General features: G+C 48.0%; 1 protein-coding gene across 3 annotated transcripts in view; it reads left to right on the plus strand.

Moving 5' to 3' along the window:
- The first annotated feature begins 200 nt into the window (after positions 1–200).
- The window catches only part of Igsf3 (immunoglobulin superfamily member 3), a 90,800-nt gene continuing 67,705 nt past the window's right edge, over positions 201–23,295 (plus strand). For 2 of the 3 annotated variants that reach the window (XM_076933031.1, XM_034499841.2), the window contains exons 1-2: positions 201–327; positions 934–1,609. In XM_076933031.1, coding sequence (XP_076789146.1) covers positions 1,567–1,609 — 43 coding nt within the window. In that variant the 5' untranslated portion in view covers positions 201–327; positions 934–1,566. Of the gene's footprint in view, positions 328–629; positions 780–933; positions 1,610–23,295 lie in introns of those variants that run through there. The other variant, XM_076933032.1, reaches the window with a different exon arrangement.

Below are 23,295 nucleotides of genomic sequence, written 5' to 3' on the forward strand. Positions count from 1 at the left end.
AGGGTCCTTGGTGCGCGAACCCGGGGTTAACTTTCCATCAGCTCGTCCCAGGTGGTCCGCAGCTGCTTGCCGGAGCAGCCAGAGTGCCGGGGCGGTGGGCGGGGCGTGCCGGGGGCGTGTCCCCGTGAGGCCACCGCCTTCGCTCCTGCTCGCCTGGCCTGGAGCTGCAGGCCAGGCCCGAGCTAGAGGGCGGGGCCTGGGGCGGGGCGGGAGCAGGAGGGCCTGAGCCGCTGCGGGAGGCTAGGAGGAAGCGGCGCGTCTTGGGAGGCGTGCGGGACACAGACGGGCGAACGTTCGGTTGCTGGGAGCTGCGGGGCTCCGGGCGAGGTGAGCGCGGGCGGGCAAGGATCGGGGTCGGGGGCGCGGGAGCGGTGGAGTGGCGATCGGCGTCCCGCCCCGGGCCCAAGCCCCTTTCTCCGTTGGACCCGGATCGCGCGGAGCGGGCTGAGCCTGCCGCAAGCGGAGCCCCGAGCCCCGAGCCCCCTTCTCAGAGCCTTTTCTTTGCCGATGTCTCAGACTCAACCGCCGGGGAGGTAAAACAATAGCGGGCCACCTGGGACGCGGCGCGCCCCGGCTCCCACGGCCGGCGCCCCGAGTCGCGGCCCCGCGCCAGCCCCGCGGCGACCCGCGCTGCCGAGGGTGGGGCTGCTCGCCGCGCCCCGCTCCGTAGACCGCGACGGGAAAAGCCCGCGAGTGAGAGAGGCATTTGGTGAAAGTGTTTTGAGAACAATCATAATTGCCCTGCTCTGGGCTGGGAAACTGAGGCGTAGGGCAGGAAGGTAAGATTTGTACAAGGTCAGGATGCACACATGGGCTGCCCTCGCCCAGGGAGGGGACCCAGGTGGCTCGGCTAGCCAATCGGGCGCTTTGGCCTCTCTCGGTTTTGCGGTGGTTGTGTTGGCCTTAGATAAATGTCTGTTGTGTTTGTTTTAGGAATCTGCGGGCTTTTGTGGGACCACTGTCGGGCTACCAAATGCCAGCTTACTTCGCGTGCTCTGGCAGGTTCTGGGGCAGGTGACGGCACTTTGACCTATCACTATGGAGGGAGATGGACTTTTTGATGAAGAAATCCGAAGTATCTTCACCAGTCAGGATGTTTTGGCTGTCTTGGGTTTTGACAAAACCTGCCTGGTTCCCTTTGGGGGATCCGAATGAGAGATCTCAGACACCTTCACCGCGAAGCCAAGGACATTTCTGTATAATCAGCGCATGAAAGGATTTTTTCAGACTCTTTCCTCCCATTTTCCTCGAGGATTAATCCACCAGAATCCACAGTTCCGGTGGAGACAGCAAGGCATATACAATGTGGCAGAAACCAAGAGCGCCTTCGGAATTGCTCTGGACCCTGCCTTAGGCATAGAGGACTCTATTGCACACGCCATTCCCCTCCCCTGCCCCCAACTCCCTCTGACTACTCTCTTTGACTGGCTCTCATTTTCCCGGTGAAGTTCTGTTTCCAAACTGTTCCCTGGAGCTATAAGTGGATTGGCAGTAATGAGAGATTAGGCGTTGGGAAAAGCACGGTGCCCTGTGCTGTGTCCTTTTCCTGCTGCCGCCACCGCCGACATGAAGTGCTTTTTCCCAGTGTTGAGCTGTCTGGCTGTGCTGGGTAAGTGACTGCTTATCAGTTCTATAGCTGTGAAAGTTTAACCCGATCTCATTGCTAATTCCTGTGGTTCTCTCACATCAATACTGGGTTTTGGGAGGCAGAAGAGGGCAGCCAGAGTGTGACAGAGTGGATTAAAGTACCAAGAGGGTCCGTTTGTTTCTGACCCAGGAAGAACGGTGGAATACTGGTTGTCTAAGCTGTCCTGGGCCTTTGGATGAAGCCCCTCACTGCAAGGCTGTGGCTTGGGGATGGTGTGTGGATTGAGGGCTTCCAGTGTCTTTACTTTTGTGTTGGTCTGCATCAGCTCCAGGGAAGTTACAACATGATTCTTACTGTGTTGGGAATGGTGGTTTCATGAATGGTGGTGCTTTTTTTTAATTGTTGTTTTTGGAGGAGAAAGGTGGAAGTGGGTGGGATGGGGGCTGAAGGGATGCTTTGTTTTGCCTAAGAAGTCCGTAGGCTAAGTGTGTATTGAAGACACTAGTTCTGTGTCTCCTCACCAAGGAAGCTCAGCTCATAGTCCTTGCAGGAGGTGAAGCTGAAGACAGGGAGCTGTCTGACAAGGGGGTGTGTTAGGATTGGTTTTCATGCCCTCAGAGAAAAAAAAATCTGAAGGCTCAGAGTAGGAGGGAGAAGCTGTGGTCTCAGAAGTGAGCCCTCAACTCCTCTCTGCAGGCCTCCATCCCCAGTACAGATCCTCAGACCCTTGTCTCTTCTGGTATGATGTCGAGCAATCTCCACTATGTATTTTCCAGTGCTCTGGTTTATCATAAACTCGATAGCTGGCACCTGGTGCATTCGCACCTCAGACCTCAAGAATGGACACACCCCCTACGTTCTCTGTGTGGCACTCCATCCTCTGCATTTAGAGAAGTTACTGTTGCTGGCCACTTAGCTTCTCCATTCTAGGTTTCTTGCACTTACAGAATTTATCCATGGAGATTGTCTCTGAATTATCTGCACCCTTATAAAAGTTAACTGGCATCCGGAATGAGGATGGACTTCAGTCTTGAAATTCCTATCTCAGCTTCATCTTGATTCATGTGTGAGTTTCAGTAAGACATCCAAAGTCTTCATTTAAGAGATGTAAGATGTCCTTAAAAAATAAATAAATAAAAACCTTGATTGCCTTGAAACATGTTTGAAACTCCAATCAATGTGTTCATTCGGAGGTGCTCAAACTTAGGCATGGGTTGGTATCTTTAAGGCATCTTAAAAGAAAATCTTGATATTCTGGCAACCACATCAGAGCAGTAAAACCAAATTCTCTGGATTGTGAGTTCATTAGTGCCAGCCCTTCCCTGCTCACACACATATGCATAGGCACACATGTGGCTGTACGTTTAGTGAGTTTGACCTGTTGTCAGGGTATAGAATCTCCATGTCTCCTGTGTGCTCAGGTAAAGGAAATCAGGAGCAAGGCTTCTCTTGGCCAGCCTCTTTATGAGACTATATTTATATGTGTTGTACAGTATTTGTCACTGTGTCTCAGCTTGAATCAGCAGTTGGTGAATCATGGAGATTGAAAAGGACACAAACTGGGAAAGCCCCACCCCCGCAGCACATTTCCCAGGCCTGGCTATGTGCTTGAGGGTGGGGCTTAGGGCAGAAGGAGCCACCAATGGGAAGACAGGGAACTATGACATTTGTGCCTTTTGTTTCTTTTCTTTCTTTCTTTTATTTCTTTCTTTCTTTCTTTTTTTTTTTTTTTTTTTTTTTTTGGCTGTTGAGGAAATCTGAGGTTGCCTGCTGGTCTCCCTACTGTCCCCTCTAGGTCCCTCTGTGGAGGGGAGCTGGGACCCTAGCACCTAGTGAGTGCAGTCATTTTCCCTCCACGCCACTCTACCCTCTCCAGAGAGGCCCTGGAGGAAGCTGAGTCTCCAGGTGACTGGAAAGGGTTCCTGGGGTGGAAGGACAGACCTGTGTGACACTGGAGAGATTTGGAACCATGGACAGGGGTACTCATGTACCCCATTCTGAGCCCCTTGGAGGAACTCTCAAGCTCCTGGCCTATTATCTGAGAGCTGACAACATGGTTTGGGAGGCCTGCCTTATACTAGTCTGGGAGAAGCACAGGGTGTTTGGGGAGGGAACAAAAACACTCCAGTCTGGTGGCTGCCTGGTATGGTCTGATTCATGTTGTCAGCATTCCCGCTGTGTGATGTGAATTAATGTGTAGTGTGAATTTAAAACAGTAATAAAGAAACCCAAGGTTTTGAACCCATGTGGGTCACATACCTGGAATAAAAGTGTCTAAAAGTTGAGTCAGGCTAAGCACTGTGAAAGGGAGGCAGATAGAGGAAATGACCTTCCAGATTTGAGCTAGAAAATCTTGTGACACTCTGGGAGAAGGACCACTGGGTGAATCTGCGAGATTATCTGACCTTTAGGTTTGTGTATTTCTGCTCCCTTCCTTTGCGGATGTCTGGAGTTTGGTTCAGGTTTCTCTTTTATTGCCTGTTTAGGACACTGATAATTCAAGTCTTTGTCCCTATTCTCCTGACTGCTGAGTCTCCTGTCCTTTTGGAGTCCCAGGTGGCTCCTCCAAGCTCAGTCATTGGCTGCTACCATTCCTCATTTCCATTCCAAAGGCATCTTAGGCCTGGGCTGGTGAACAGCAGAGTCTCCTCTGTCTGGAATAGATGGAGCAAGAGGGGCAGAAGAGTCGAGAGAAAAAGGGGGGGAGCCCTCATCTGAGTGTGAAGAAGGGGTGACTGGCACTGTGTCTGTGCCTGGGTGAAGCCCATGTGTGTAAATGTAGCATGGAAAGATGGCAGCAGCAGGAGAGAAGGTAAGAGTTGTGTCACCTTAAACAGTAGGAAACCACTCCACAAAGATGCTTGTAGGCTGTAGACACAGAAAGCATGGTTCAATTTTTGAGTACCATGAAGAGTTATACTCCCAGACCAGTCCAGATGTTACAAACAAGACGATGCACAGAGGAGAACCTCTGGATGGTTAGCGGGCGTTTGTGTTCTTCTCCAGTGAACCCACACACTGTTTATAGAGTTGGAGAAGCCTTGTGTTCGAACAGGATGGGATCAAGTTATCACTTCCAGTGATTAGGCAGAGAGCAGAGGGTGCTTCCAAAAGAGATGGAAGGAAACTTTGATGTCTTGATAGGCATGAACTCAGAGGCAGGATCAAGGTGATCAAAGGCAGAGGAGAAGGAGGAAGCAGATGACAGAGGAGGGGGTTTACATCATTGGGGATGGGTGGCTGGGATGAGTGGCACAATTAATGGATGAACCGGCACTACTGGTCCTAACACTGTTGAAAAGGTGGTACACTTGGCTTCGTAAGACTATCTGATGAAAGTGCTGGAAAAAGGAATTCTTGCCAGGACTGGCTAGGCTGCCTCTTGTGGTAGTCTGTTTTACACCATTATAACAAAACATCTGACATAACTAACTCAGAACAGGTTCATTTGGGCTCACAGCTTTAAGGGTTGGCTCTGTTGCTTTTGGGCAGAACATCATGAAGATGGTGGAACAGTTTTGGGGGGAGGGGCACCACTCACCTCATTGCTGAGGAATGAAAAGGAGGAGAAGGAAATGGGCTTTACTGTACTCTTTAAGGGCCTGTTCACAATGTCCCCAAGATTTCCCACTAGACCTGCCTCTGAAAGGTGCTCTCTTCTCCCAATACGACCACCCTGTGTTCCAGACCTTTGGGTGTATAAGAGTCATTTAAGATCCAAACAATAGCATCATTAGACTGTAAAATAGTTGAGTCATCTCTCTGTACCCAGGGCTATGCTCTGCCCCCACTTGCTATGGTGTCCACTGCAGCAGAGCTGCAGTTATTACTATAGCAGTGATATTATCAGCTCTCTGAACTCCAATCCTTATTGTGAACCAAGCCCATCATTCAGTCTCCAGAGCAACCCTAAGCAGTAGGCACCTTACATTTCCATCCTTTTATAGACGGTGATCCTGAAGTCCAAGGAGATTAACTTTCCTAAGATGGATTGCTGGCCAAGTTAATGTATTGCACAGTATTTGGGCCCCAGGCTCCTTCTGGCTTGTTTCCTGTGCATGGCATTTACTCCCAGTATTACCGCAGGGTTCAATATGGCCATTCTGGCTCCAGCCATCAGGAGGGAAGAAAGGATTAATGAAGGATTCATGATGAAATTTGTATATTAAGGATACTTACTGGAAGGTATGTACATTTCTTCTGCTTATATTCTCATTGACTTGAACTTGAACATAATGGCTATACTTAACTGCAAGGGAGGCTGGGAAGTATGCTCGTTCTAAGTGCTGGGGCCATGCTTAAAATCTGGGGTTGTATTGCTTTAAGGAAAGTGCAGGTTTAGCCTGACAAATATTGGCCTCTACTAGCCACAGGCTTGTAAATGGCAGAATAGAGTATTGAAACCAGGACTGTCAGTATCAAATCCTGTGTTCTTTTATTAAACAAGCAGTACCTTCTGTGAATGAGGCCCAGGCTCTGGCCAGTAAGGAGCCTTATTGGGGAGACATGAGCTAGACAAACCAACAGTTGTTGCCGAGGAAGCAACATAAGCCAGCATATAATTACAAAGAGCGTTTGTAACGTTTGAAGTGAATACTGTGTTTATAGGGTGTTCTGTGCCAACACTTCCAATACAGTGGCTTTCTGTATAAAATGCTTAAGGATGGTGTCTGTACACGAGCCGAGCCCCAGAACTGCCTTGTGCCTGCCACCAAATAAGTAGGAGTTCATTTAATTTTTGGTCAGTGAGTTCATAGTGTGCTTATGAGAGACCTGAGCTAACACTTTTCATACTATGGCCTCCGGTATAAAGTGCTTAAGGATGATCTCTGTACCTGAGCTTCAGAATTGTCTTGTTTCTGCCACCAAGTAAGTAGGGGTTCAGTTCATTTTGGTCAGTGAGTTCACAAGGTAAATATACATGCTTTTGTTTGGTTAGCTTTCCAGTGCTGGGGTTGGATTCCAGGGCCTGGGATACCCAAGGTGCTTTGATTACCACTGAGCTATGCTCCCAGCCCTCACAAAATAAATACTGTTTTTCCATTTGCTGTCACTTTCACACTGAGGAAATTCAGAGTTGGGCGAGAGGAAGTAATTTTGCTCTAGAAAGAGCTGGAAGTTGGCAGGGTCTGGATTTAAATCCAGGTGTCTTAGACTGTGAGACTCAAGCCTTCAATCTACTGAACATGGCTGCTGGATCTTTTCTGTTCTGTGAGAATCCTTTGGGCAGTCCCACCTGACCCCAAGGAAATCAGCTGTATTGAAATAGAGCTATTGAAATAGTTAAACAGAACTATGTGATATAGTAGCACGCCTACTTTTAAACTAACAACCCCTAGCAGCGGGTCTAGTAAGTGTCAGTGTTGGTATGGTGACAAGTGTTTGGTATTTTGGGGGTGTATCTACTTAACTGAGTATAAAAAGTATGTGATTTGTACTTGGAGAAACCACTGATTCTAGAAACATTACTGGGGCAATCAAAGGGATTGTTAAGGTTCACTTAGAGGCTAGTGAGAATAAAGATATGATTTCCCCACTTCAGGTTTACATACACACTGAATTCTCCCCACAGGCCTGCAGGGTTCAAAAGCAAGCCCAGCAGGGCTATGCAGTGCTGGTTAGTGGAGAAGCCAGGAGAATCTAATTCCTAAATGTTGCCTTTGCAGTTCCAGGAAATTTAGATCACCTGTGTATGAGTGCCTCCTTGGTTTTCAAAGCCTCTCTAATGCAGGACCTTTCCTAGTGTTTAGAATGGACAGGGTGTGGTGTGGTGGACAGGCGTGAGCAGTTACAGTGGCGAGTGATGGGGGTGACAGTTTAGGGCTGATGATCCAGTGACCTGAGGTTGAAGTGTAAGCTTTCCGGTTTAGGTTGGATGGTGCTAGAAAGAGGATGGCTGTGGCTTGGAATGAATTTGTGATTTGGACTTAGAATCCAGAGCCCAGCCTGCTCTCACTAAGTGGGGGGAAGAGGGCCAGCTGAGAACCGAAGTGTTCTCAGGCATCACTCCTGGGCATTACTCCCAGGCCCACAGTTTTAGCTTCCTTTGGGAATTCAGCATTTGCCACAAGCAGACACCTGTTTCTTTGCAGCTTCACAGTGAGACACAGCAATTCCTTATAAAACGTTGATTTTTCAATTTAAGGAAATTTGGGACACCTGTGTGTGAATGCCCCCCTGATTTTCAAAGAAATGAACAGTTACATAAAAATCAGGCGTGCAGTTGTTGAAAATCACATGTTGCCAAATTCCCTCACCAAGAACCGTTTATTAAGTGACTAATTGTGAACCACAGAGGTAGGTATTCAACAAAGACCTTAGCAGAGGGCTCCCTTTACCTCAGAGTGGAATTTGTTTCCGTTTTTTAACTCGGCCTTCAGAAGGGCAAAACTCACAAACTAGAGGCGTATTATGCAATTTAGTTTCCAAGCAATTGTCCACCCAGTCTGTCTTGCATCTGTAATTATAGTAGTAGGAGAGAATGATGAGCCTGGGACCCTGCAAGATCCTAAATCGAAGATTGAATTATATTAACTCTACCCGGCTCGAAGGTGGTCAGATGCATTTTTTAAAAAGCTTTATAATAGGCTTTATAATAATGAGAGTTCAGGCGAAGTTCTGCCCAGCCCTTTAATTAAGCTCACCGGCTAGTGTCTTTCCCCCATCCAGGTGAGGCTTTGCTGAGTCTGCCCAGCCCTCTAGGACATAATAATCCAAGACACTGGTTCTCAACCTTCTAACGCTGTGACCCTTTAATATACAGTTCCTCATGTTGTGGTGACCCCCAACCATAAAATCATTTTCACTGCCACTTCATAGCTTTAACTTTGCTATCGTTATGAATCGTAAATATCTGATACACAGGATATCTGATATGTGACTCAGAGGGATCTCAAGCCACAGGTTTAGAGCCACTGGTGGAAGGCCACCAGAAAAAAACGGTAAATTGATTAGCAAATAGACTGGCCAATATTGACATCACACACTCTTAGAGGACGGGTATCTTTTGTTGGGGGTGGGGAAGCAAGGCTGGTGTGTGCCTTGGAAGAGCAGCAAAGAGAATTCTTTCAGGAGAGAAAGATGCTAGAGAAGCTTATCATTGTTCCATCTGAAAATGTTTTCTGAAACAGCTTACATTTTAGACATTTTAGGGAAGGGACATTTCTGGCAGGATTATGGGAACTTCTAGGAGGGCAGGGAAGACTTGTCAGTGAGCCAGGTCCTCGTGGTGCCAGTTGGTAAGAATTGGAGCAGACAGTCGGTATGGAAACTGGGTTTTGGGGTCAGAGACAGGTGGAAGAGACCAGAAAGTTGCCAGTGGGAATCTTGATGGGTCCCTGGGAGAAGTAGTCAGGGAGTTAGTCCTCAGGTGGTCACCAGAGCTGGAGAAGTCCAGAGTTAGATGGGAAGGTACCTGCCTGTTCCTGAGCCAGACAGGTGTGGAGGAGTCCAGAGGTAGACAGGAAGGTACCTGCCCGTTCCTGAGCCAGATGGAGTTCAGTGTTCATTACCAGATAACCAGAGCAAAAGCAACCAACAGAACTGGGAATTCAGAGAAGGTAATGTCTTATTTTGCCCCCCTTGCCTGCAGGTGCTCATACATATGAACACTCTTTATTGAAACAGGGAAAAAAACAAAACCCAAAGTGATTCTGGTCTTGTGTTCTTTTCTGTGGTGATTCTCTGATGCTTTGTCCAGGCTTGTCTTAGGTTGGTGTTATTTTGCATACAGATCAGTGTTTGCCTGTAGCACCATTATCTGACACTCTAGAGTGCTGGCCGCTGCCACCTCTGCTCTCTGTAGGACCTGGATCTAGAGGCAGGCTTCCAACCTCCATATTTCTCAAGGGGCCTGTTGTGTCAATTCTTCATTCCTGAGAGCTGAAATCTTTTTCTCAGAGGCAGTGTCTATTAATAATAAATAATAATTAGTGTGCTTTTCCTATGTGATAATCAGGAGGCTAGCTCACCTTCATATGATCCTGCTATCCGGCCTTTGCTGTGGGCAGCAAAGAGGTTGAAGTCTACATACACCTATATATGGGAGTGTTGGCACCTTGGCCCTGGTCTTGGAGTGGTAGCACTCTTAAGTGTTTTGAAATCACCTTCAAGATGGCCAACCTGACCACAGTGCAGCTTGAGGCCTCTAGGACCTGGGGTAAGTCAATAGTTTGCATCCCTTATGTGCATTACTGACCTTGATTGACTTGAGCCAGGAAGCACTTTCCATGGAGAGAGGGAGAGGAACCTGGAGCTGAGTTATCACCTGGTGCTGCAGGTCAGGTTGCTCATGCCCTGCCCTGCCCTGCCCTGCCCAGCCCCGAGGACTCTCCTACTGTTTGCTAAAAGACTTCTAGAGAATGTACACATTGTGTAATCAGAAGCCAGTCACTCCATAAATAGGAGTCACTGTTCCATCAGTCCAAAGGGGAAGCAAGGAGAGAAAGAGAAAAAGACTTTCAGAGGGTGAAATGTCAGTCTCTTAGCTAGGACCCGCCCATAGGAAATGTAGAGGTTTTTTTGTTTTTTGTTTTTTTTCTTTTTAAACAGCATTTGGTTTGAATTAAGCCATAATTTAAAACAGTTAATAAAATGCTGTAGGCTAGAGTATTGTATAAAAGTAAGATGAGATACTGGTTTTAATTTAGATGATAGCATATATTTACTTTATTATTTTTTAATTTTGAGGCCTTTGTTTTTTGGCAGAGGTAACAAGAACATAACTCTGTTGTAAGATATATAGGAAGTGAGGGCTGGGGCTGGCTCAGTGGTATAGCACTCACTTTCCATTGGGGGTGGCTAAGTGCCATCCACTGAAAGAGAAGAAAGAGAACTAGAAATTAAAAATGTGTACATAGCAGTCTTCGTCCCACACCCCTTATTGGTTTTGATATATCTTCCTTATGATTAGTATATAGTCTCTCAGACACTTCTGTGTGTATACTCAAATGCACATTTTTCTGACATAAATGGAACCATACAGAACATTCTGTTCCACAACATGATTTTAAAGGGTGATTTACCTCAGTTCTTTTTTTCAGGCTTAATTTTATAGTCATATCAGAAATGATTTGCTTATTTTATAGCTAGCTGAAGCTGTAATTTGTAAAGTCACTGGGGAATCGTGAACTCATTCGGTAGCTATACAACGGAATAATTTCGTCTCCCCATCATCAGGCAACCAAGAGTCATAATAAAAACTCTGGCCTTAAACGGTAGTGTATTTAATGAGAATAATCGACTTGTTTATCCTGAATATTTTCTCTGAAAAACACATAAATTTGACAAATTAAGTACTTTCATGTTTTACTGACCAGTTTGTCATAATGTTGAAATAATGTTAGATTAAAACGAAACCCGTTGAGAATTTGTTAAGGAGACAGCAGTAAACACTGGGTTTTGAGTCTGACTCAGTCAAACGTTCTTGTTTGTTTGCGAGCTGGAAAGGAACTGAGTTTTCCATTTCCACAAGATTCCCCCAACTCACAGTGAAGGCAACTGGCCTCCAAGCTCAGGGTGGCCCCTCACTAAAGGCTCATCCAAGGAAGAGACCTTCCCCTGCTGCCTGCAGTGTGGCAGCAGAGGCAGCAGCTGCTGCTAAGATGTTACCTTCTCTGCCTCAGAGCATGGGTTACTTCTCAGGCTCACTGGTGTGACTTTGCAGAGCCTGGCTCACCTTTCTGCTGCCTTAAAAATAGCTGCTGTTTTGGAGGAATGGATGGTTGTCGGATTCACATATCCTAGTGGAAACTCTTAAACATCAGAGTCTGACCTTCTGTCACCCTTCCCGAGACCACCAGAGGAGGCCTTTTCTGTTAGAATCTACTTTAAGACTCTGAAATCTTTTATCCATTCACCCAGCAAACATTTGAGTGCCTACTCCAAGTGTTCATTGTCTCCAATGCCACAGAATTGAAGTTAGCACCGTGATGGACATTTTCAGTGGTCACCTGATAAGTATTTTTTAATTGGTAATAAATAGGAGGATTAATTTAAAACACTCTGATACAAAGAGTCTCTCTTCTCCACCTCCCCACCTTCTTTCCTTCCCCTCCCCCTCCTCCATCTCTAAAGTAAACCTGGTTTTTTGGCTGTCACTTTGACATCTTTACTTCCTGTTTGTTTGGTTTTGGTTTCTTGCCCCTCAGTGTTTTTGATGGCCATGGATTACTAATACCCAGGGCAGCCACGACAGAGGACCTTTAGGAAAAGGATTTAGAATACTGCTGATTGTTGAGAGATGGAAGTAATAGATGATACAGGGGCAATTCTTCTTGTTGCTTGCTGGGGATGCTGTTTGGATACAGGGATTGACTGTTGTTTGACTATTGAGGATGCTATCTAGATATGGACATTGTTATCTTGGCTGGGATGCTGTCCAGTATGGGGACTGACTTGTTACTGACTATTGGAGCTGTTTGGATATGGGGACTGACTTTTTTTTTTTTTTTTTTTTAAATCATTTTATTTGTTTACATTTCAAATGTTATTCCCCTTCCCGGTCTCCTCTCCATGAACTCCCCATCCCAAATTCCTCCCCTTTGCCTCTAAGAGGATGCTTCCCCACCCACCACCCACTCCCTCCTCACCCCTTTAGCATCCCCCTTTGCTGGGGCATCATGCCTCCACAGAACCAAGCACATCCCCTCCCACTGAGGCCAGATGAGGCAGTCCTCTGCTACATATGTAGTGGGAGCCATGGAGCAGCCCATGTATACTCTTTGGTTGGTGGTTTAGTCCCTGGGAGCCCTGGCTGATCTGGTTAGTTGATACTGTTGTTGTTCATATGGGCTTGCAATTCCCTTCAGCTCCTTCAGCTCTTCCCTTAACTCTTCCATGGGGGATGGGGGGATAACGTTTTATTGACTGTCAGGAATGCCATCTTTCTTTCAGGAACTGGGAGTTTCACCCTTGCCTAAGGAATTCCTAGGAAACCAGAATAAAAGAGAAGTAGAAAAAAAGACATGCTTCCCATCAGGTGGGAGACAGTGTCCACACCCGCCTTTCTCCATGACTTAGAGTTTTGGTGGTAGGGTTGCTTCCTCTTCTGTGCCTTCTATCTGTCTCAGTCTGCCATGGGACTTGTGTCCACATCACTGCTGGGCTTCACCCTTGCTGGGCATATTTACAGCCTTGGTGGCAACTCTGGGAAGGCATACTTCTGCACTTTTCCTACGTTCCTGTTGGCCTCCAGTGTAGCCAGGGTCTTCTCTCTCCTCCAGTAATCTCTAAGTCTAGAAGTTCAAGCTGTTTAAACTGTGCCTGGTGGACATGGCTGTGGCCCAGCACAGGCAGCTGTTGCCCGAGAGCCTTTGTGCCAGGTCTGCTTCCCCCTCTCCCCGCTGTGAGCAGTGCTTGCCTGAGGCCTTTCTGGTTTTCCTCATCGGCTTTCTTTGGCAGTGGAAATTCTGTTGTACAGATGCACATACACTTGTTATTTTGTTGGGGGTTGGGGCATTATGCATCTGTTCCAGGCTTACCCTCAAACTAGATAGCCCTTTTTGACTCTGCTTAGAGATGATTTGCTGGACAGTTTTGTATTGTCTTCTGATGTTTAAGAATGAAAAATTGTACACTGGACAGTCTTGTGGGCTGTCTTGCGGTATTGCATTATGAAGAACAAGCAAGATCCCATTCTGAGCACTCAGCCTGGCTCATCCTCTGTGCCTCTCTGGGAATGGATGATAGTCTCTGGCTGGGAGACTAGAACAGTGGACTTCTGGGAAGGAGAGGTAAACCATAACTAATGTGTCCCTAGAGCTGAACTTATTTCAAAAGAATCCTGGCAAATCTCCTGTGAAGTCCTCTTAATTATAGGGGTAAATTATTCTAGAGCTGAAGGAAAGGCTGGTGGTAGTCTTGAGGGAGGAGAGGGAAGGGATGGAAGTAGACCTAGAAAATTTCTCTAATGTGATCTCTGCACATCACCTTTGTTGTACTTAAAACACCACACCAGATAAACTGCCTGTCCACTCTTAGCCCCACTGTGGAGGAGTTTCCCATATTTGGTTTTTGGGGAGAACAGGGCCTCATTTGGGAACAAATCCAGATTCCATCTGTGATATCTCTGTTTTTGGGGAAAGGAAGCGAACACAAGAGCCTGGCATTGCTACTGAACATACGATTCCTATACATGCCTCCCTGTCCCTGTTACCCAGCTCCCATCCTGGAGCTGGTACTGTGCCCATCAGGAATCCGACCGACTCTTGCTTTCTTCTGCATATTTTCCCTTCTGCTAGTGCATAGGCATTTGGCTTTAATCAAGGAGGCTTTTACTCGGTGATCTGTGGCAGGGATGACTGAAGTCACGGAGAGGATTTTAAGTAACTAATCTCTTAAGACATTCAGAATGTAATCTCCCCAGCCCATGAGCATCCTGCCTGCATCTGGGAGATTTGTAAGGGCTCTGCAGAGGAGGATGGATATGGCCATTCTTTGGAAAGGCTGGGTGTCTTGCTGTTCTGGCGGCAGGTTTTTGCGTGCTACTGGCACAGGGACAAGGCCTGATGTTCATTGGCCGTGTCAAGAAAGTTCAGGATGCCCCATGAATGTGACCAGTGTGCTTCTAAACCTCTATGCCAGAATCCAGAATAATAAAAAAACAAAACTGGAGTGAAGCTCACTCATGATTCTGCCGTGTGTGTCCAGAGCTGGCTTCCAGAGAAGATGCAGTTAAATACATGAGAGGTTCTCTGCCCACAAATGAGATTGGGTTGATCAAACATCGGAGGGCAGAAGCTGACATTTCCATGCGCTTTGCTTATGGCTTGGATGTCTCCTCACAGGGATGCTGTGTGCTGGACTAAATTGGATCACAGTGGCTCTTTAAGTTGTCATGTATTGATTTTCTGTTTCCGCACACTTTGAATGTGAGCTCACGTTCCCACTACCACAGGTACCCTTTGAAAGGATTTGGTGGCCAAGACCCCGAGTGCAGCCCCAGTCATTTCTCTTGGAAGAAAGATTGAATCCCCAACAATTGAGACTAATGAGGAAGATTAGTTCAAATTAGTGAAATGCCTGAATTACCAAATATTTTTCAAGAAATTCACCGTTATTACTTGTAAGTAAATATTGTAACTCAGACTAGGCTAATGGAGTGTCTAATAAAGATCCTTGGGGGACCCGCTATAGGAGAGAAGTAGGAATGATTTGCAATTAGCAGACCCATTGTTGATGCAAATGGAGTTTCTGCAATACTAGATTGTGCCTGAGAACCGTTTGTTCTCCTAAGTATTTTAAATAGTCCCCGTGAAACTCCTGGATGCGGGTAGTTTATATGCTGTGTTAGGATCTGTATTGTGAAGACGTAACTCAGCCATATCGGCAGTATCAGAGTTTTCATGTTAGTGATGCCTCCAGTCCTTGCCTCCTAAAGATTAGGTTAGTTTTCCTTCCAAATGCCTCCACACGCCTATATTTGTCTGTCACGATATAAGCCAATGCACTTGGTGCATGTGTGGAGTGTTGTGTGTGTTTGGCAGTGTGTATGCATATGGCGGGGACCCCGCTGTCAGTGCCAGCCTATACAGAGTCCTAGCAGGCAGTCCATAGGATGCCATTTATAGATGATTGGTGTACTTGCCTTTGATGACAGCAATGAGACTCCAGTACCCAGTATTCTGTGGGTGACTTTTGTAATTAATGGTTTAACACTAGACTGTACACTCTTATTCTTACAGAGACTGTATCTGTTACTTCTTGTAATGTCTCAAGATTCTCGATCTTGCTTGGCACAATGTTGATATTAAGATGAACTGTGTTATGTTACCAGTTTCAAAGGTCAGAAAAAGAGCCAAGTATCAGCAGGGCCATAGGGTTCAACCTCGTACTTGTTCATTAATATGTATTGAAGGTTGAATGCATGATCCAGGCGTGGCCAACCTTTAGATAATTGCGACATGACCTTGTCATTTACAAAGGTGATGCCGGAAGATGGCGCAGCCAAGTTGAATAATGCTTTAGATGACTTTGTGATGTTGTGCTGGGCCATACTCATGCAGGCTGTGGGCTGTGGGTTGGACATGCCTGCTGGTTTACATCTTAATAGTTCCTGCAACTCTCTTTAGCCAAGGAAATGTCAGCTACAGTACTTAGAAAGGATCTCCAAAACCTCAAGTAGCTAGAATGCATAGTCTTCTGATGCAGCTTGGAGACATGCGGGCAAGGAGAGGTACTGGAGAACCCTGCTTCCTATGTGGCTCCCATAAAGGTTTTAGGTCCCTTTATAGCCAGCCCCATGTGGGGACATATGTGTTTGGGGTCTGGGGTGCCGTCAGTTGCCAGAGAAGCTAAGAGAGTATGCAGGAAATTTGAGCTGGAAGCAAGGGGTAGCTGGCCTGGGTGGAGAAAAGAGAAGGCATGTCTGAGGAGCTCTCTCCAGCCAGCACTCCTGCACCTGTGCATTCTCTGGCAGATTTGTGTGGCCACAGAGCTGTGGTTTGAATCTGACTGTCTCTCAAAGGCCCTGGTAATAAAAAGATTGGGTCACTAGCCTTTGATGTTACTGGGAAGCCATGGAACCTTTTAGGGGGTGTGGTTTAATGGGAGGAAGTTAGGTCTTCAGAGCCATGCTCTTCAAAAGACCACTTTCTGTCGTTATTGGCTTGCCCCTTGATTCTGCCTTTGCTCCCTGCCATGGTGTTCTGCCTTTCCACAAGCCTGGAAGCAAAAGGACCAAGCAACTATGAAATCTGAAATCTGGAGCTCAAAGTAGCCTTTCTTTCTTCAAGTTGATTGTCTCAGCCATCTTGTCATAGTAAAGGAGAACCGACAGGTACACACAGGATGCCCAGGTACTTGATGGACATTCAGGTTCCTCCCTATGAACCTCCTTTGAGCCTGGAACTTCTGTGTGGTGAGTTATGGGCTGGTGTGGGGCCCACTAGTCCATCAGAGACAAGAGTTGAACTGAGGAAAAAGCCCAGCTGGGCCTGTTGGAAGCCCAGCTTCTGGCCAGGGTCCCAGTTCCTATCTGTGGAACTGGGAGTTGGGCCCAGGCTAGAGTTGGATCAGAGCTACCCCAACCTTCTCTTATGAGAATGTCTCTGCATCTGTTAGGATTTCATGGCTGTCTTTGTAGTTTCTGTACACAAATGTCCAATTGTACCATCATGCTGTGATGCTCAGCATTTTCTCACACACATGGGGTAATTTCTAGTTCTGCTCAAGCCCACAGTTATTTGCCGAGCATCCTCCTGTGCCAGCACAGGATGGGGCTGCAGCATGAGGGGAAACGCAGATGCATGACCTGGCCTCTGCTGGTACAGAGACAACCGATGGTTCATGGAACAGCTATTCCTTCCTCTTCCTGCTGATGGGGCCTAATTTGGTTTGGATGCTGCATCTCCCTGCATTGCCACTCCAGGAAAGATGATCCTCCTTCGAGCTCTGGAGTAAGTGCTGATCCATCTAAGCTAGTCACAGCAGTCTGCCCCTCAGATTCCAGCCAATAAAATTGGCCCACGAGACTTGAGAAGTCTGCTGAGGGATTCTGGGAAAAGCATTTTCTCATAGGAATCATAGGAAAAGGAAAAGCTCCTCCCACTAGATGCTTGGAGATGAAGCAGCTCTTTTGTCACCAGGAGGAAGGCAGGTTTGTCAAGATGGGCAGAGAAGAAACTACGAGGGATTATGCTGCTTGACTGAGGTCTCTGAGACCCAGCAGTCCAGACTCCATACTTTCTGTTCTCGGTGTTTATCAGATGAGTTGATATTTTTGACTGCTCATAGTTGGAGGCAACCTATATCAGACACTCCCTGAGTGAGCATGAAATGGGATTTCTTTTCATAAAACAGTGCCATTCAGATTGTCATCAAAAAGCATATTGTTTGGAGCTAGTGCTTAGCCCTGCAGTAAGCCGGAAAGAGAAGCGGAAAATGCGCTGACAGGGAACACAGGAGCGAGGAGATTGCATCTGGAGTGGATTCTGAAGAAGGATTAGGATTTGTGTGGAAAAGGCGGGAGGGGGCATCTGAGGAGGGGGCTAGCATGAACAGACCCGTGGAGACAGGTGTGGGTGTCGAGGTGGCACGGAATGCTGGCATTAGGTCTCAATTTCATCGGGATTCTATAGTACCTCAGGTTGTGCGTGTAGACGTGGATGTTTGATTTATCCATGGAAAGTATTGTGGGCCCTTGGGCAGGGGAGCGGCTAGTGAGCAGGGACCCTGGGGTGGGAATAGGATTAAGGAGCTGTGAACAGAGGCTGCCTGGAAGGGGAGGGAGTCAAAGCTAAGTGGCCAGTGGAAGCATTCCTTTGTAGGGGTGAGTTCTGAGTTGGGAGGTGTAGGGAATGGGGGTGGTGGTGAAGCTATCCCAGGAGGATTGTAAAGGAATAGAGCCGCCATCAAACCCAAGGCTTGGCTGCTGAGGGACACTGAAACCTGCAAGCTGACTCTGGGGGGCGTGTGTGTAATGACTTGGAAAATGACATGCAATGGAAATTTGGAAGAGGTGGATTTTAGGGAGATGGTATTTGGTTTTTGCCACTGGGGCTTTGAGATTGTGATGGGCAATCCAAGTAAAGAGACCTTGAATTCAGTGAAATGATGAGTGAGACTCTGTGAATGAGAGGCCAGGAGCTACTGTGACATGACAAACCATGGATCAGAAGACACACCGGACTGTGGAGGGCACTGTTGGTGGCTGTGGGTGCAGGGTCTGACTGGCATGTGGTCTTCAGGCTGTAGTTGCTTTCCTCGGCTGTCTGGATTCCCTCAGGGTTCTGCAACAAATGGGCTAGACCTTACTGGCCAACTTCATTTTATCCTTGGGATTCTCGATGTCTTGGACAGCAGGTTTGTGCCCTGGCTTCAGGTCCCTTCAGCTATCCAGGGAGGGAATCCTTGTTCATGAGTGACGTGGCTACTGTCTCCATGGGTCAGTAGAAAGTCAAGTGTCTGCAGAGGGCACTGTGTGGTGTCTAGTGTCTATTGGTGACCATGATGGGCTTGTCAGTCAGGGAAATGTGGACTTTCAGGAAACAGCTCTAGTCCTAACTAGGCTGAATTTTTACTCACATCTTGTTTTTCCCTGCTCTGAAGACATCTAAAAGGCACCCTTTGTTAAAGGGTCTGGAGTCCAGAGCAAGTGCTGTCAGCCTACGCTCCACACTTAGTTAAGGTGAAATCTGCATGCTGTCTGGCTCCCATTACTTTCCTAAAAGCACGGGCCCATGAGTGCTGGGGGCAATGGAGGGGGGGCACTAGGCATCTGGTTTCCATCAGGCAGCAAGTGAGTGCATGTGGAGGAGTCTGGGCTCTTTCTTTAAACAAAGCCGAGGCAGAGGGGAGCCCCTCTCCTTCTCACTCTTAGCTCTGGGAGCTCCCGTTGTTGACTGCAGAAGCCCCCAGAAGAAAACCCTTTAGGCTAGGGATACAGATACCATTGCACTCTTGGAACTTTTCTCTTTGAGTTGAAAAATATAAAGAAGGGCCCAGCACTGTCTGTCTTCCTGATGGAGCGCTGTTCCCTCTGCTCTCTTGTAACCCAGAGCATCATGAGTGTTTGTCAAGGCCATTTTGCTCACTGGCAGCCACTCGTATTTTATGCCCTGGGCTTTTTTTCTTCTTTCTTCTGATAGCCCATGTCTAGGTTCAGTCCCTGAATAGGGCAATACTATCAGCCCAACTAGTCTTTCAATTGTCTGTCTGTCTGTCTAGTCATCTACCCTTTGAGCATTCAGCAAACATTTTGAGACAGAAGCATGCATTTGGGCAAATTATTGAACCCCTTTTCCTAGCCTGTAAACGAGGAGATGTGAGTATGTAGGTGAGAGGTAGCTGGAGCCCTCAGGGAAAGCACTTGGCATGGGATTTGCTGCACAGCTTTTGCCCTAGTTGGTGGTAGGCACCATTGGTGTTGGCCAGGCCAGGGTTGCCACCCTCCTCAGCTGACGAGCCACAGGTTGTCTTCAGCATGGTATGGCTATTTGGAGCTTGGATTTATGCCCTAGTACATAGTTCCAAGCCATAAAGATGTGACCTTTGATCATATTGCTACCTCCCTTGGGATTTCTTTCTTGTTTCAGTCTTGATAAGGCCATTGTGACCACACTCCAGAAGGCTGAACCCATGGAGTCCAGTGCAGAACATGACAGGTGAGTGCAGGCAGCATGGAGGCGGCTCCTCAGCATCCTTGTTAGGGTGTCACTGACTGAGTCTCTGTTGCCCTTCGGTGTGACCTTTGTGAGCACTTGTCACTTGAACATTTCTGCTTCTACTCTTTGTCTTCCCAGGCTCCTGGCAGTCTTGTCCTTAGGCCTGGTGTCGAGGATTTCTTTTGTTTGCCTTTTTCACTGAACAGGGCTGACCCCTCCTGCCCTAGGCTGTGTGTGAAGCTGGAACCAGCAGTGCCCTGTTGAGTGTAGGGCAGTGTTAGAGCACTTAGTAGAGGTGATTGGGGAAAATGCGTTGTTGATCACTGGGAGGCGAGGGCCACTCTGCTGCCTGAGGTAGAGCTGTGGTATGGCAGGCAGGTAAACAGCAGGAGGGCAGGCTGGCCTGCAGGCTGGCCTTGCTGGAGGCAGTGGCCTCAGGCAGGTTCTCTCAGGCATCTTTCACGTCTCAGTTGAGCTCCATCTTCCTCTGAGTGTCACAGATGACAACTCACTCACTTCTGCCCTTGGCCATCTGAGACACCTGGAATGTGCCTCAACACCACTTTTACCTGGTTCCCAGCTCCCTTCAGTTAATTGCGGACATTTGTCTCACCGATGGTGAGACAAGCTCTGCCGTTGTCTTCATGGTTAAGTCACGTTGTGCTAAGAGGCGTGAGCTCCGCATCTTGCTGTGTGTGAACTCGTGTGTCCTCACGTTTTCAAGTTTCTTGAAGTGTCTAGAGATGTTCTGTTGGGGGCTCATCTCCCACAAAGCCTCCGTCTTCCTAGATTAAAAAAAAGCATTCCATTCAAGGCTAGACCAAGGAGTACTCCGCCTGCACTGATGATGCCTGTGGGAGACGACAGAGAACTGCTGAAGCCGGAGTCCGTGCTACAGCCGCAGGGGTCAAACCGAACAAGGGGAGAACAAGCTGCCGGTCACAGCAAGTTATAAAGGGAACTTTGTGCTGCACTTGGGGCGGGGCAGGGCATGTGCACAACCCCTCTTAAGGGTCCAGGAAGTGAGATGCTGAAGCCAGTAGTTGACCCTGAATAGAGTGGTTGGTTGATGCCACCAAACCCCTGCTTTGTGCTGTTCCTGTACCCCACACTCCAGCAAGCAGCTCTTCCGTGTGTCTTCTGACTTCCATGCGTCTTTGGTTTCCCCACATCCATGGCTTCCCTGAGTCCAGAGATTTCCCAAGTCCATGGCTTCTGGGCCACATGTTTTCCATGCAGAAGCAGCTGGACATTTGTGTTGCTTCCAGTTTGTGGCTATTAAGAATGAAGCTGCCCTGACACTTAGGTGTTTGAGTGGACCTAGGTTTTTGTTTCTCTTGTGTAAATGCCTAGGGGTATGATTGCTGCCACCCAGTAACTTTACACTTAACTTTATAAGGAGTATCCGGGCTGTTTTCCAAAGTGGCCATACCAGCCCGCATGATTACCAGTCTGATAAGAAAAGAACCAGAAATCTGACTTAGAACCCAGAGCCTCTCCTGTTACATTACAGTGTCCCTGGCTGATGAGTGCCCCTGTGCTGTGAGCCTGCCTTTTTTTAACATAGGGTATCAGGGAGAGCATAAACCCCAGGGAGCCAGTTGATGGTAGAGATGTTTCCTTGGGGAAACCCTTAGCCAGTACAGGGGCTGCTTTCCCCAAAGGGTGCCCCACTTCTGCTGCTGGCTTTCATTTCTGTGGTGGCCTTGGCTGTCATTAAGATTCACTGGTAGAGTTCCCTCTTCTCAGATGGGGACCCACTTGCACTCTGTGGACGACACCGGAACAATCCATGCTGTGTGGCCTACTTCCCATGTTTTTGTGGACACCTAAGATGCTGGCTCCTGGCCAAAGATGGAGTTACAGACACCTGAGTGAAGAAGCTATGGGACGCTGGGGGCTGTAGCTCTCTCTCTCTCTGTCTCTCTCTGTCTCTCTCTGTCTCTCTCTGTCTCTCTCTGTCTCTGTGTGTGTGTGTGTGTGTCTGTGTGTCTGTGTCTGTCTGTCTGTGTTGCTGTTTGCTGGTGTGCAGGCTGTGAAGGACCGTCCCTGCTTTATGGCCCATTTCAGGCCTAGCTCACCCTGCTCAGGGCTCCTCTTGACTGGCAGCCAGACTGTAGTTTCCTGCATTGCTTTCCTGCTAGGTCCCCTGTGTTTTGAAAGAGCCAAAACCAGACGGGGCACTATCAGGTTACAGCTCTGCTCTGTGTGGAGTCTGAAAAGGAGAGGGAACGCAGGAACATGTGGTTGGATTTACTTTTTTTTTCTTTATTTGAGGCAGCATTTCCTGAGGGTACCCACTTATAATTAGGCTCTCTCTGATTCAGAGGCCCCATTGAAAGAAAGCACAAGTCTTGTTTTCTGAAGGACTGTTGTTGCAGCCAGTGTACCTACTGTGAAGTCCATCCTGCAGTATGTAAGGCTGGAAGCAGCCTCACCAAACTAATGCATGTTTGGGAAAGCCAGAGGCAGGCAGGTGAGCTCACCGCCTACTGGGATGAAGATCTGAGACTGAAAGTTCTTCCTGGCCCCTCCCTAGTCCTGCCAGCACCAACAATTGTGGATTGATCTGGCCTTTCCAGATAGAAGAATGAATAGAAGTTCCATTTAGTTGTACAAGGGGAGAGGGGCTATGTCACCTCAGAAGCCCTTTAACCTATGTGACAGTGTGACATCTAGAGGTGGCCCTGTCTCTGAGCATGTATGTGCTTAACTGGAGGCAAAGGCAGCACTCAGAAAGCCACCTACTGTTTCTTCCTGTAACCCATTGGTCCCTGTGACTGTCCATCCACGAGGACCATGTGCACAGGATTGATTTTGGCAGGCTGGCTCCCTCTTGCCTTTGAGCATAGGCAGGTGTGGAAATGTCAGTGGCCTGGAAGTGTTAGGGGAGATGTAGCTGTGATGCTACACAGGGGGCGGGGGGGGGGGGGCGGGGGGGGGGGGGAGGGGGGGCGCGGGCGGGCGGAGTGACTTCTAGATAGGTCTTGAGAGCAGAGACAAGAGCAGGCCAGGAAACCTAGGTTCCTGGGTCCTTAGGACAGGCAGGGGGGCCTTGCAAAGGTTGGGCTCACAGTTACTTTTCTGTAAAATGAGAGAACAGGATCAGATGATCTCATTGCACCAGGGAGTGAAGCTACAGAGAGGTGCTGCCTCCTCTGGCAGCCTCTTGGGTGGGAAGTCCCTGTGGTTAGTAGATAATTGCTTCAGGGGCAGAGCTGGGGATGGGAAGATTGCCCACCTGGGGACAGAGAGGGTCCAGGTAGGGAGATGTTCTCAGACTGGGCAGAGGTACCCAAGAAAGATGTTGCTAAGCAGTTTTGCCCATTGCTTCTTGGCAAGTGGCCCTGCTGACGGCCCTGCTGACATCTGCTACTGGGACTCCCAAGGTCTAGCACAGGGAAGTGATGGATGGTACTGCTGCAGAAGTGCTTCTGCAGAGCAGCCCTGTGCCATGATTGCTGCATGCCAGGGCCCTGGCTTCCGGACACCAGCTGATGATCTCCCGTTCCCTGTTCCAGTCCATGGGCTCAAGTTCCTGTTAAGGCTTTTCCTTGTGTACCTTCTTGCCTTGTTGAACAAGTGTGCTACTTACTGGTACGAGAA

Source organism: Arvicanthis niloticus, chromosome 4 (genome assembly GCF_011762505.2).
Source record: "Arvicanthis niloticus isolate mArvNil1 chromosome 4, mArvNil1.pat.X, whole genome shotgun sequence".
In the NCBI taxonomy this organism is placed as follows: domain Eukaryota; kingdom Metazoa; phylum Chordata; class Mammalia; order Rodentia; family Muridae; genus Arvicanthis; species Arvicanthis niloticus.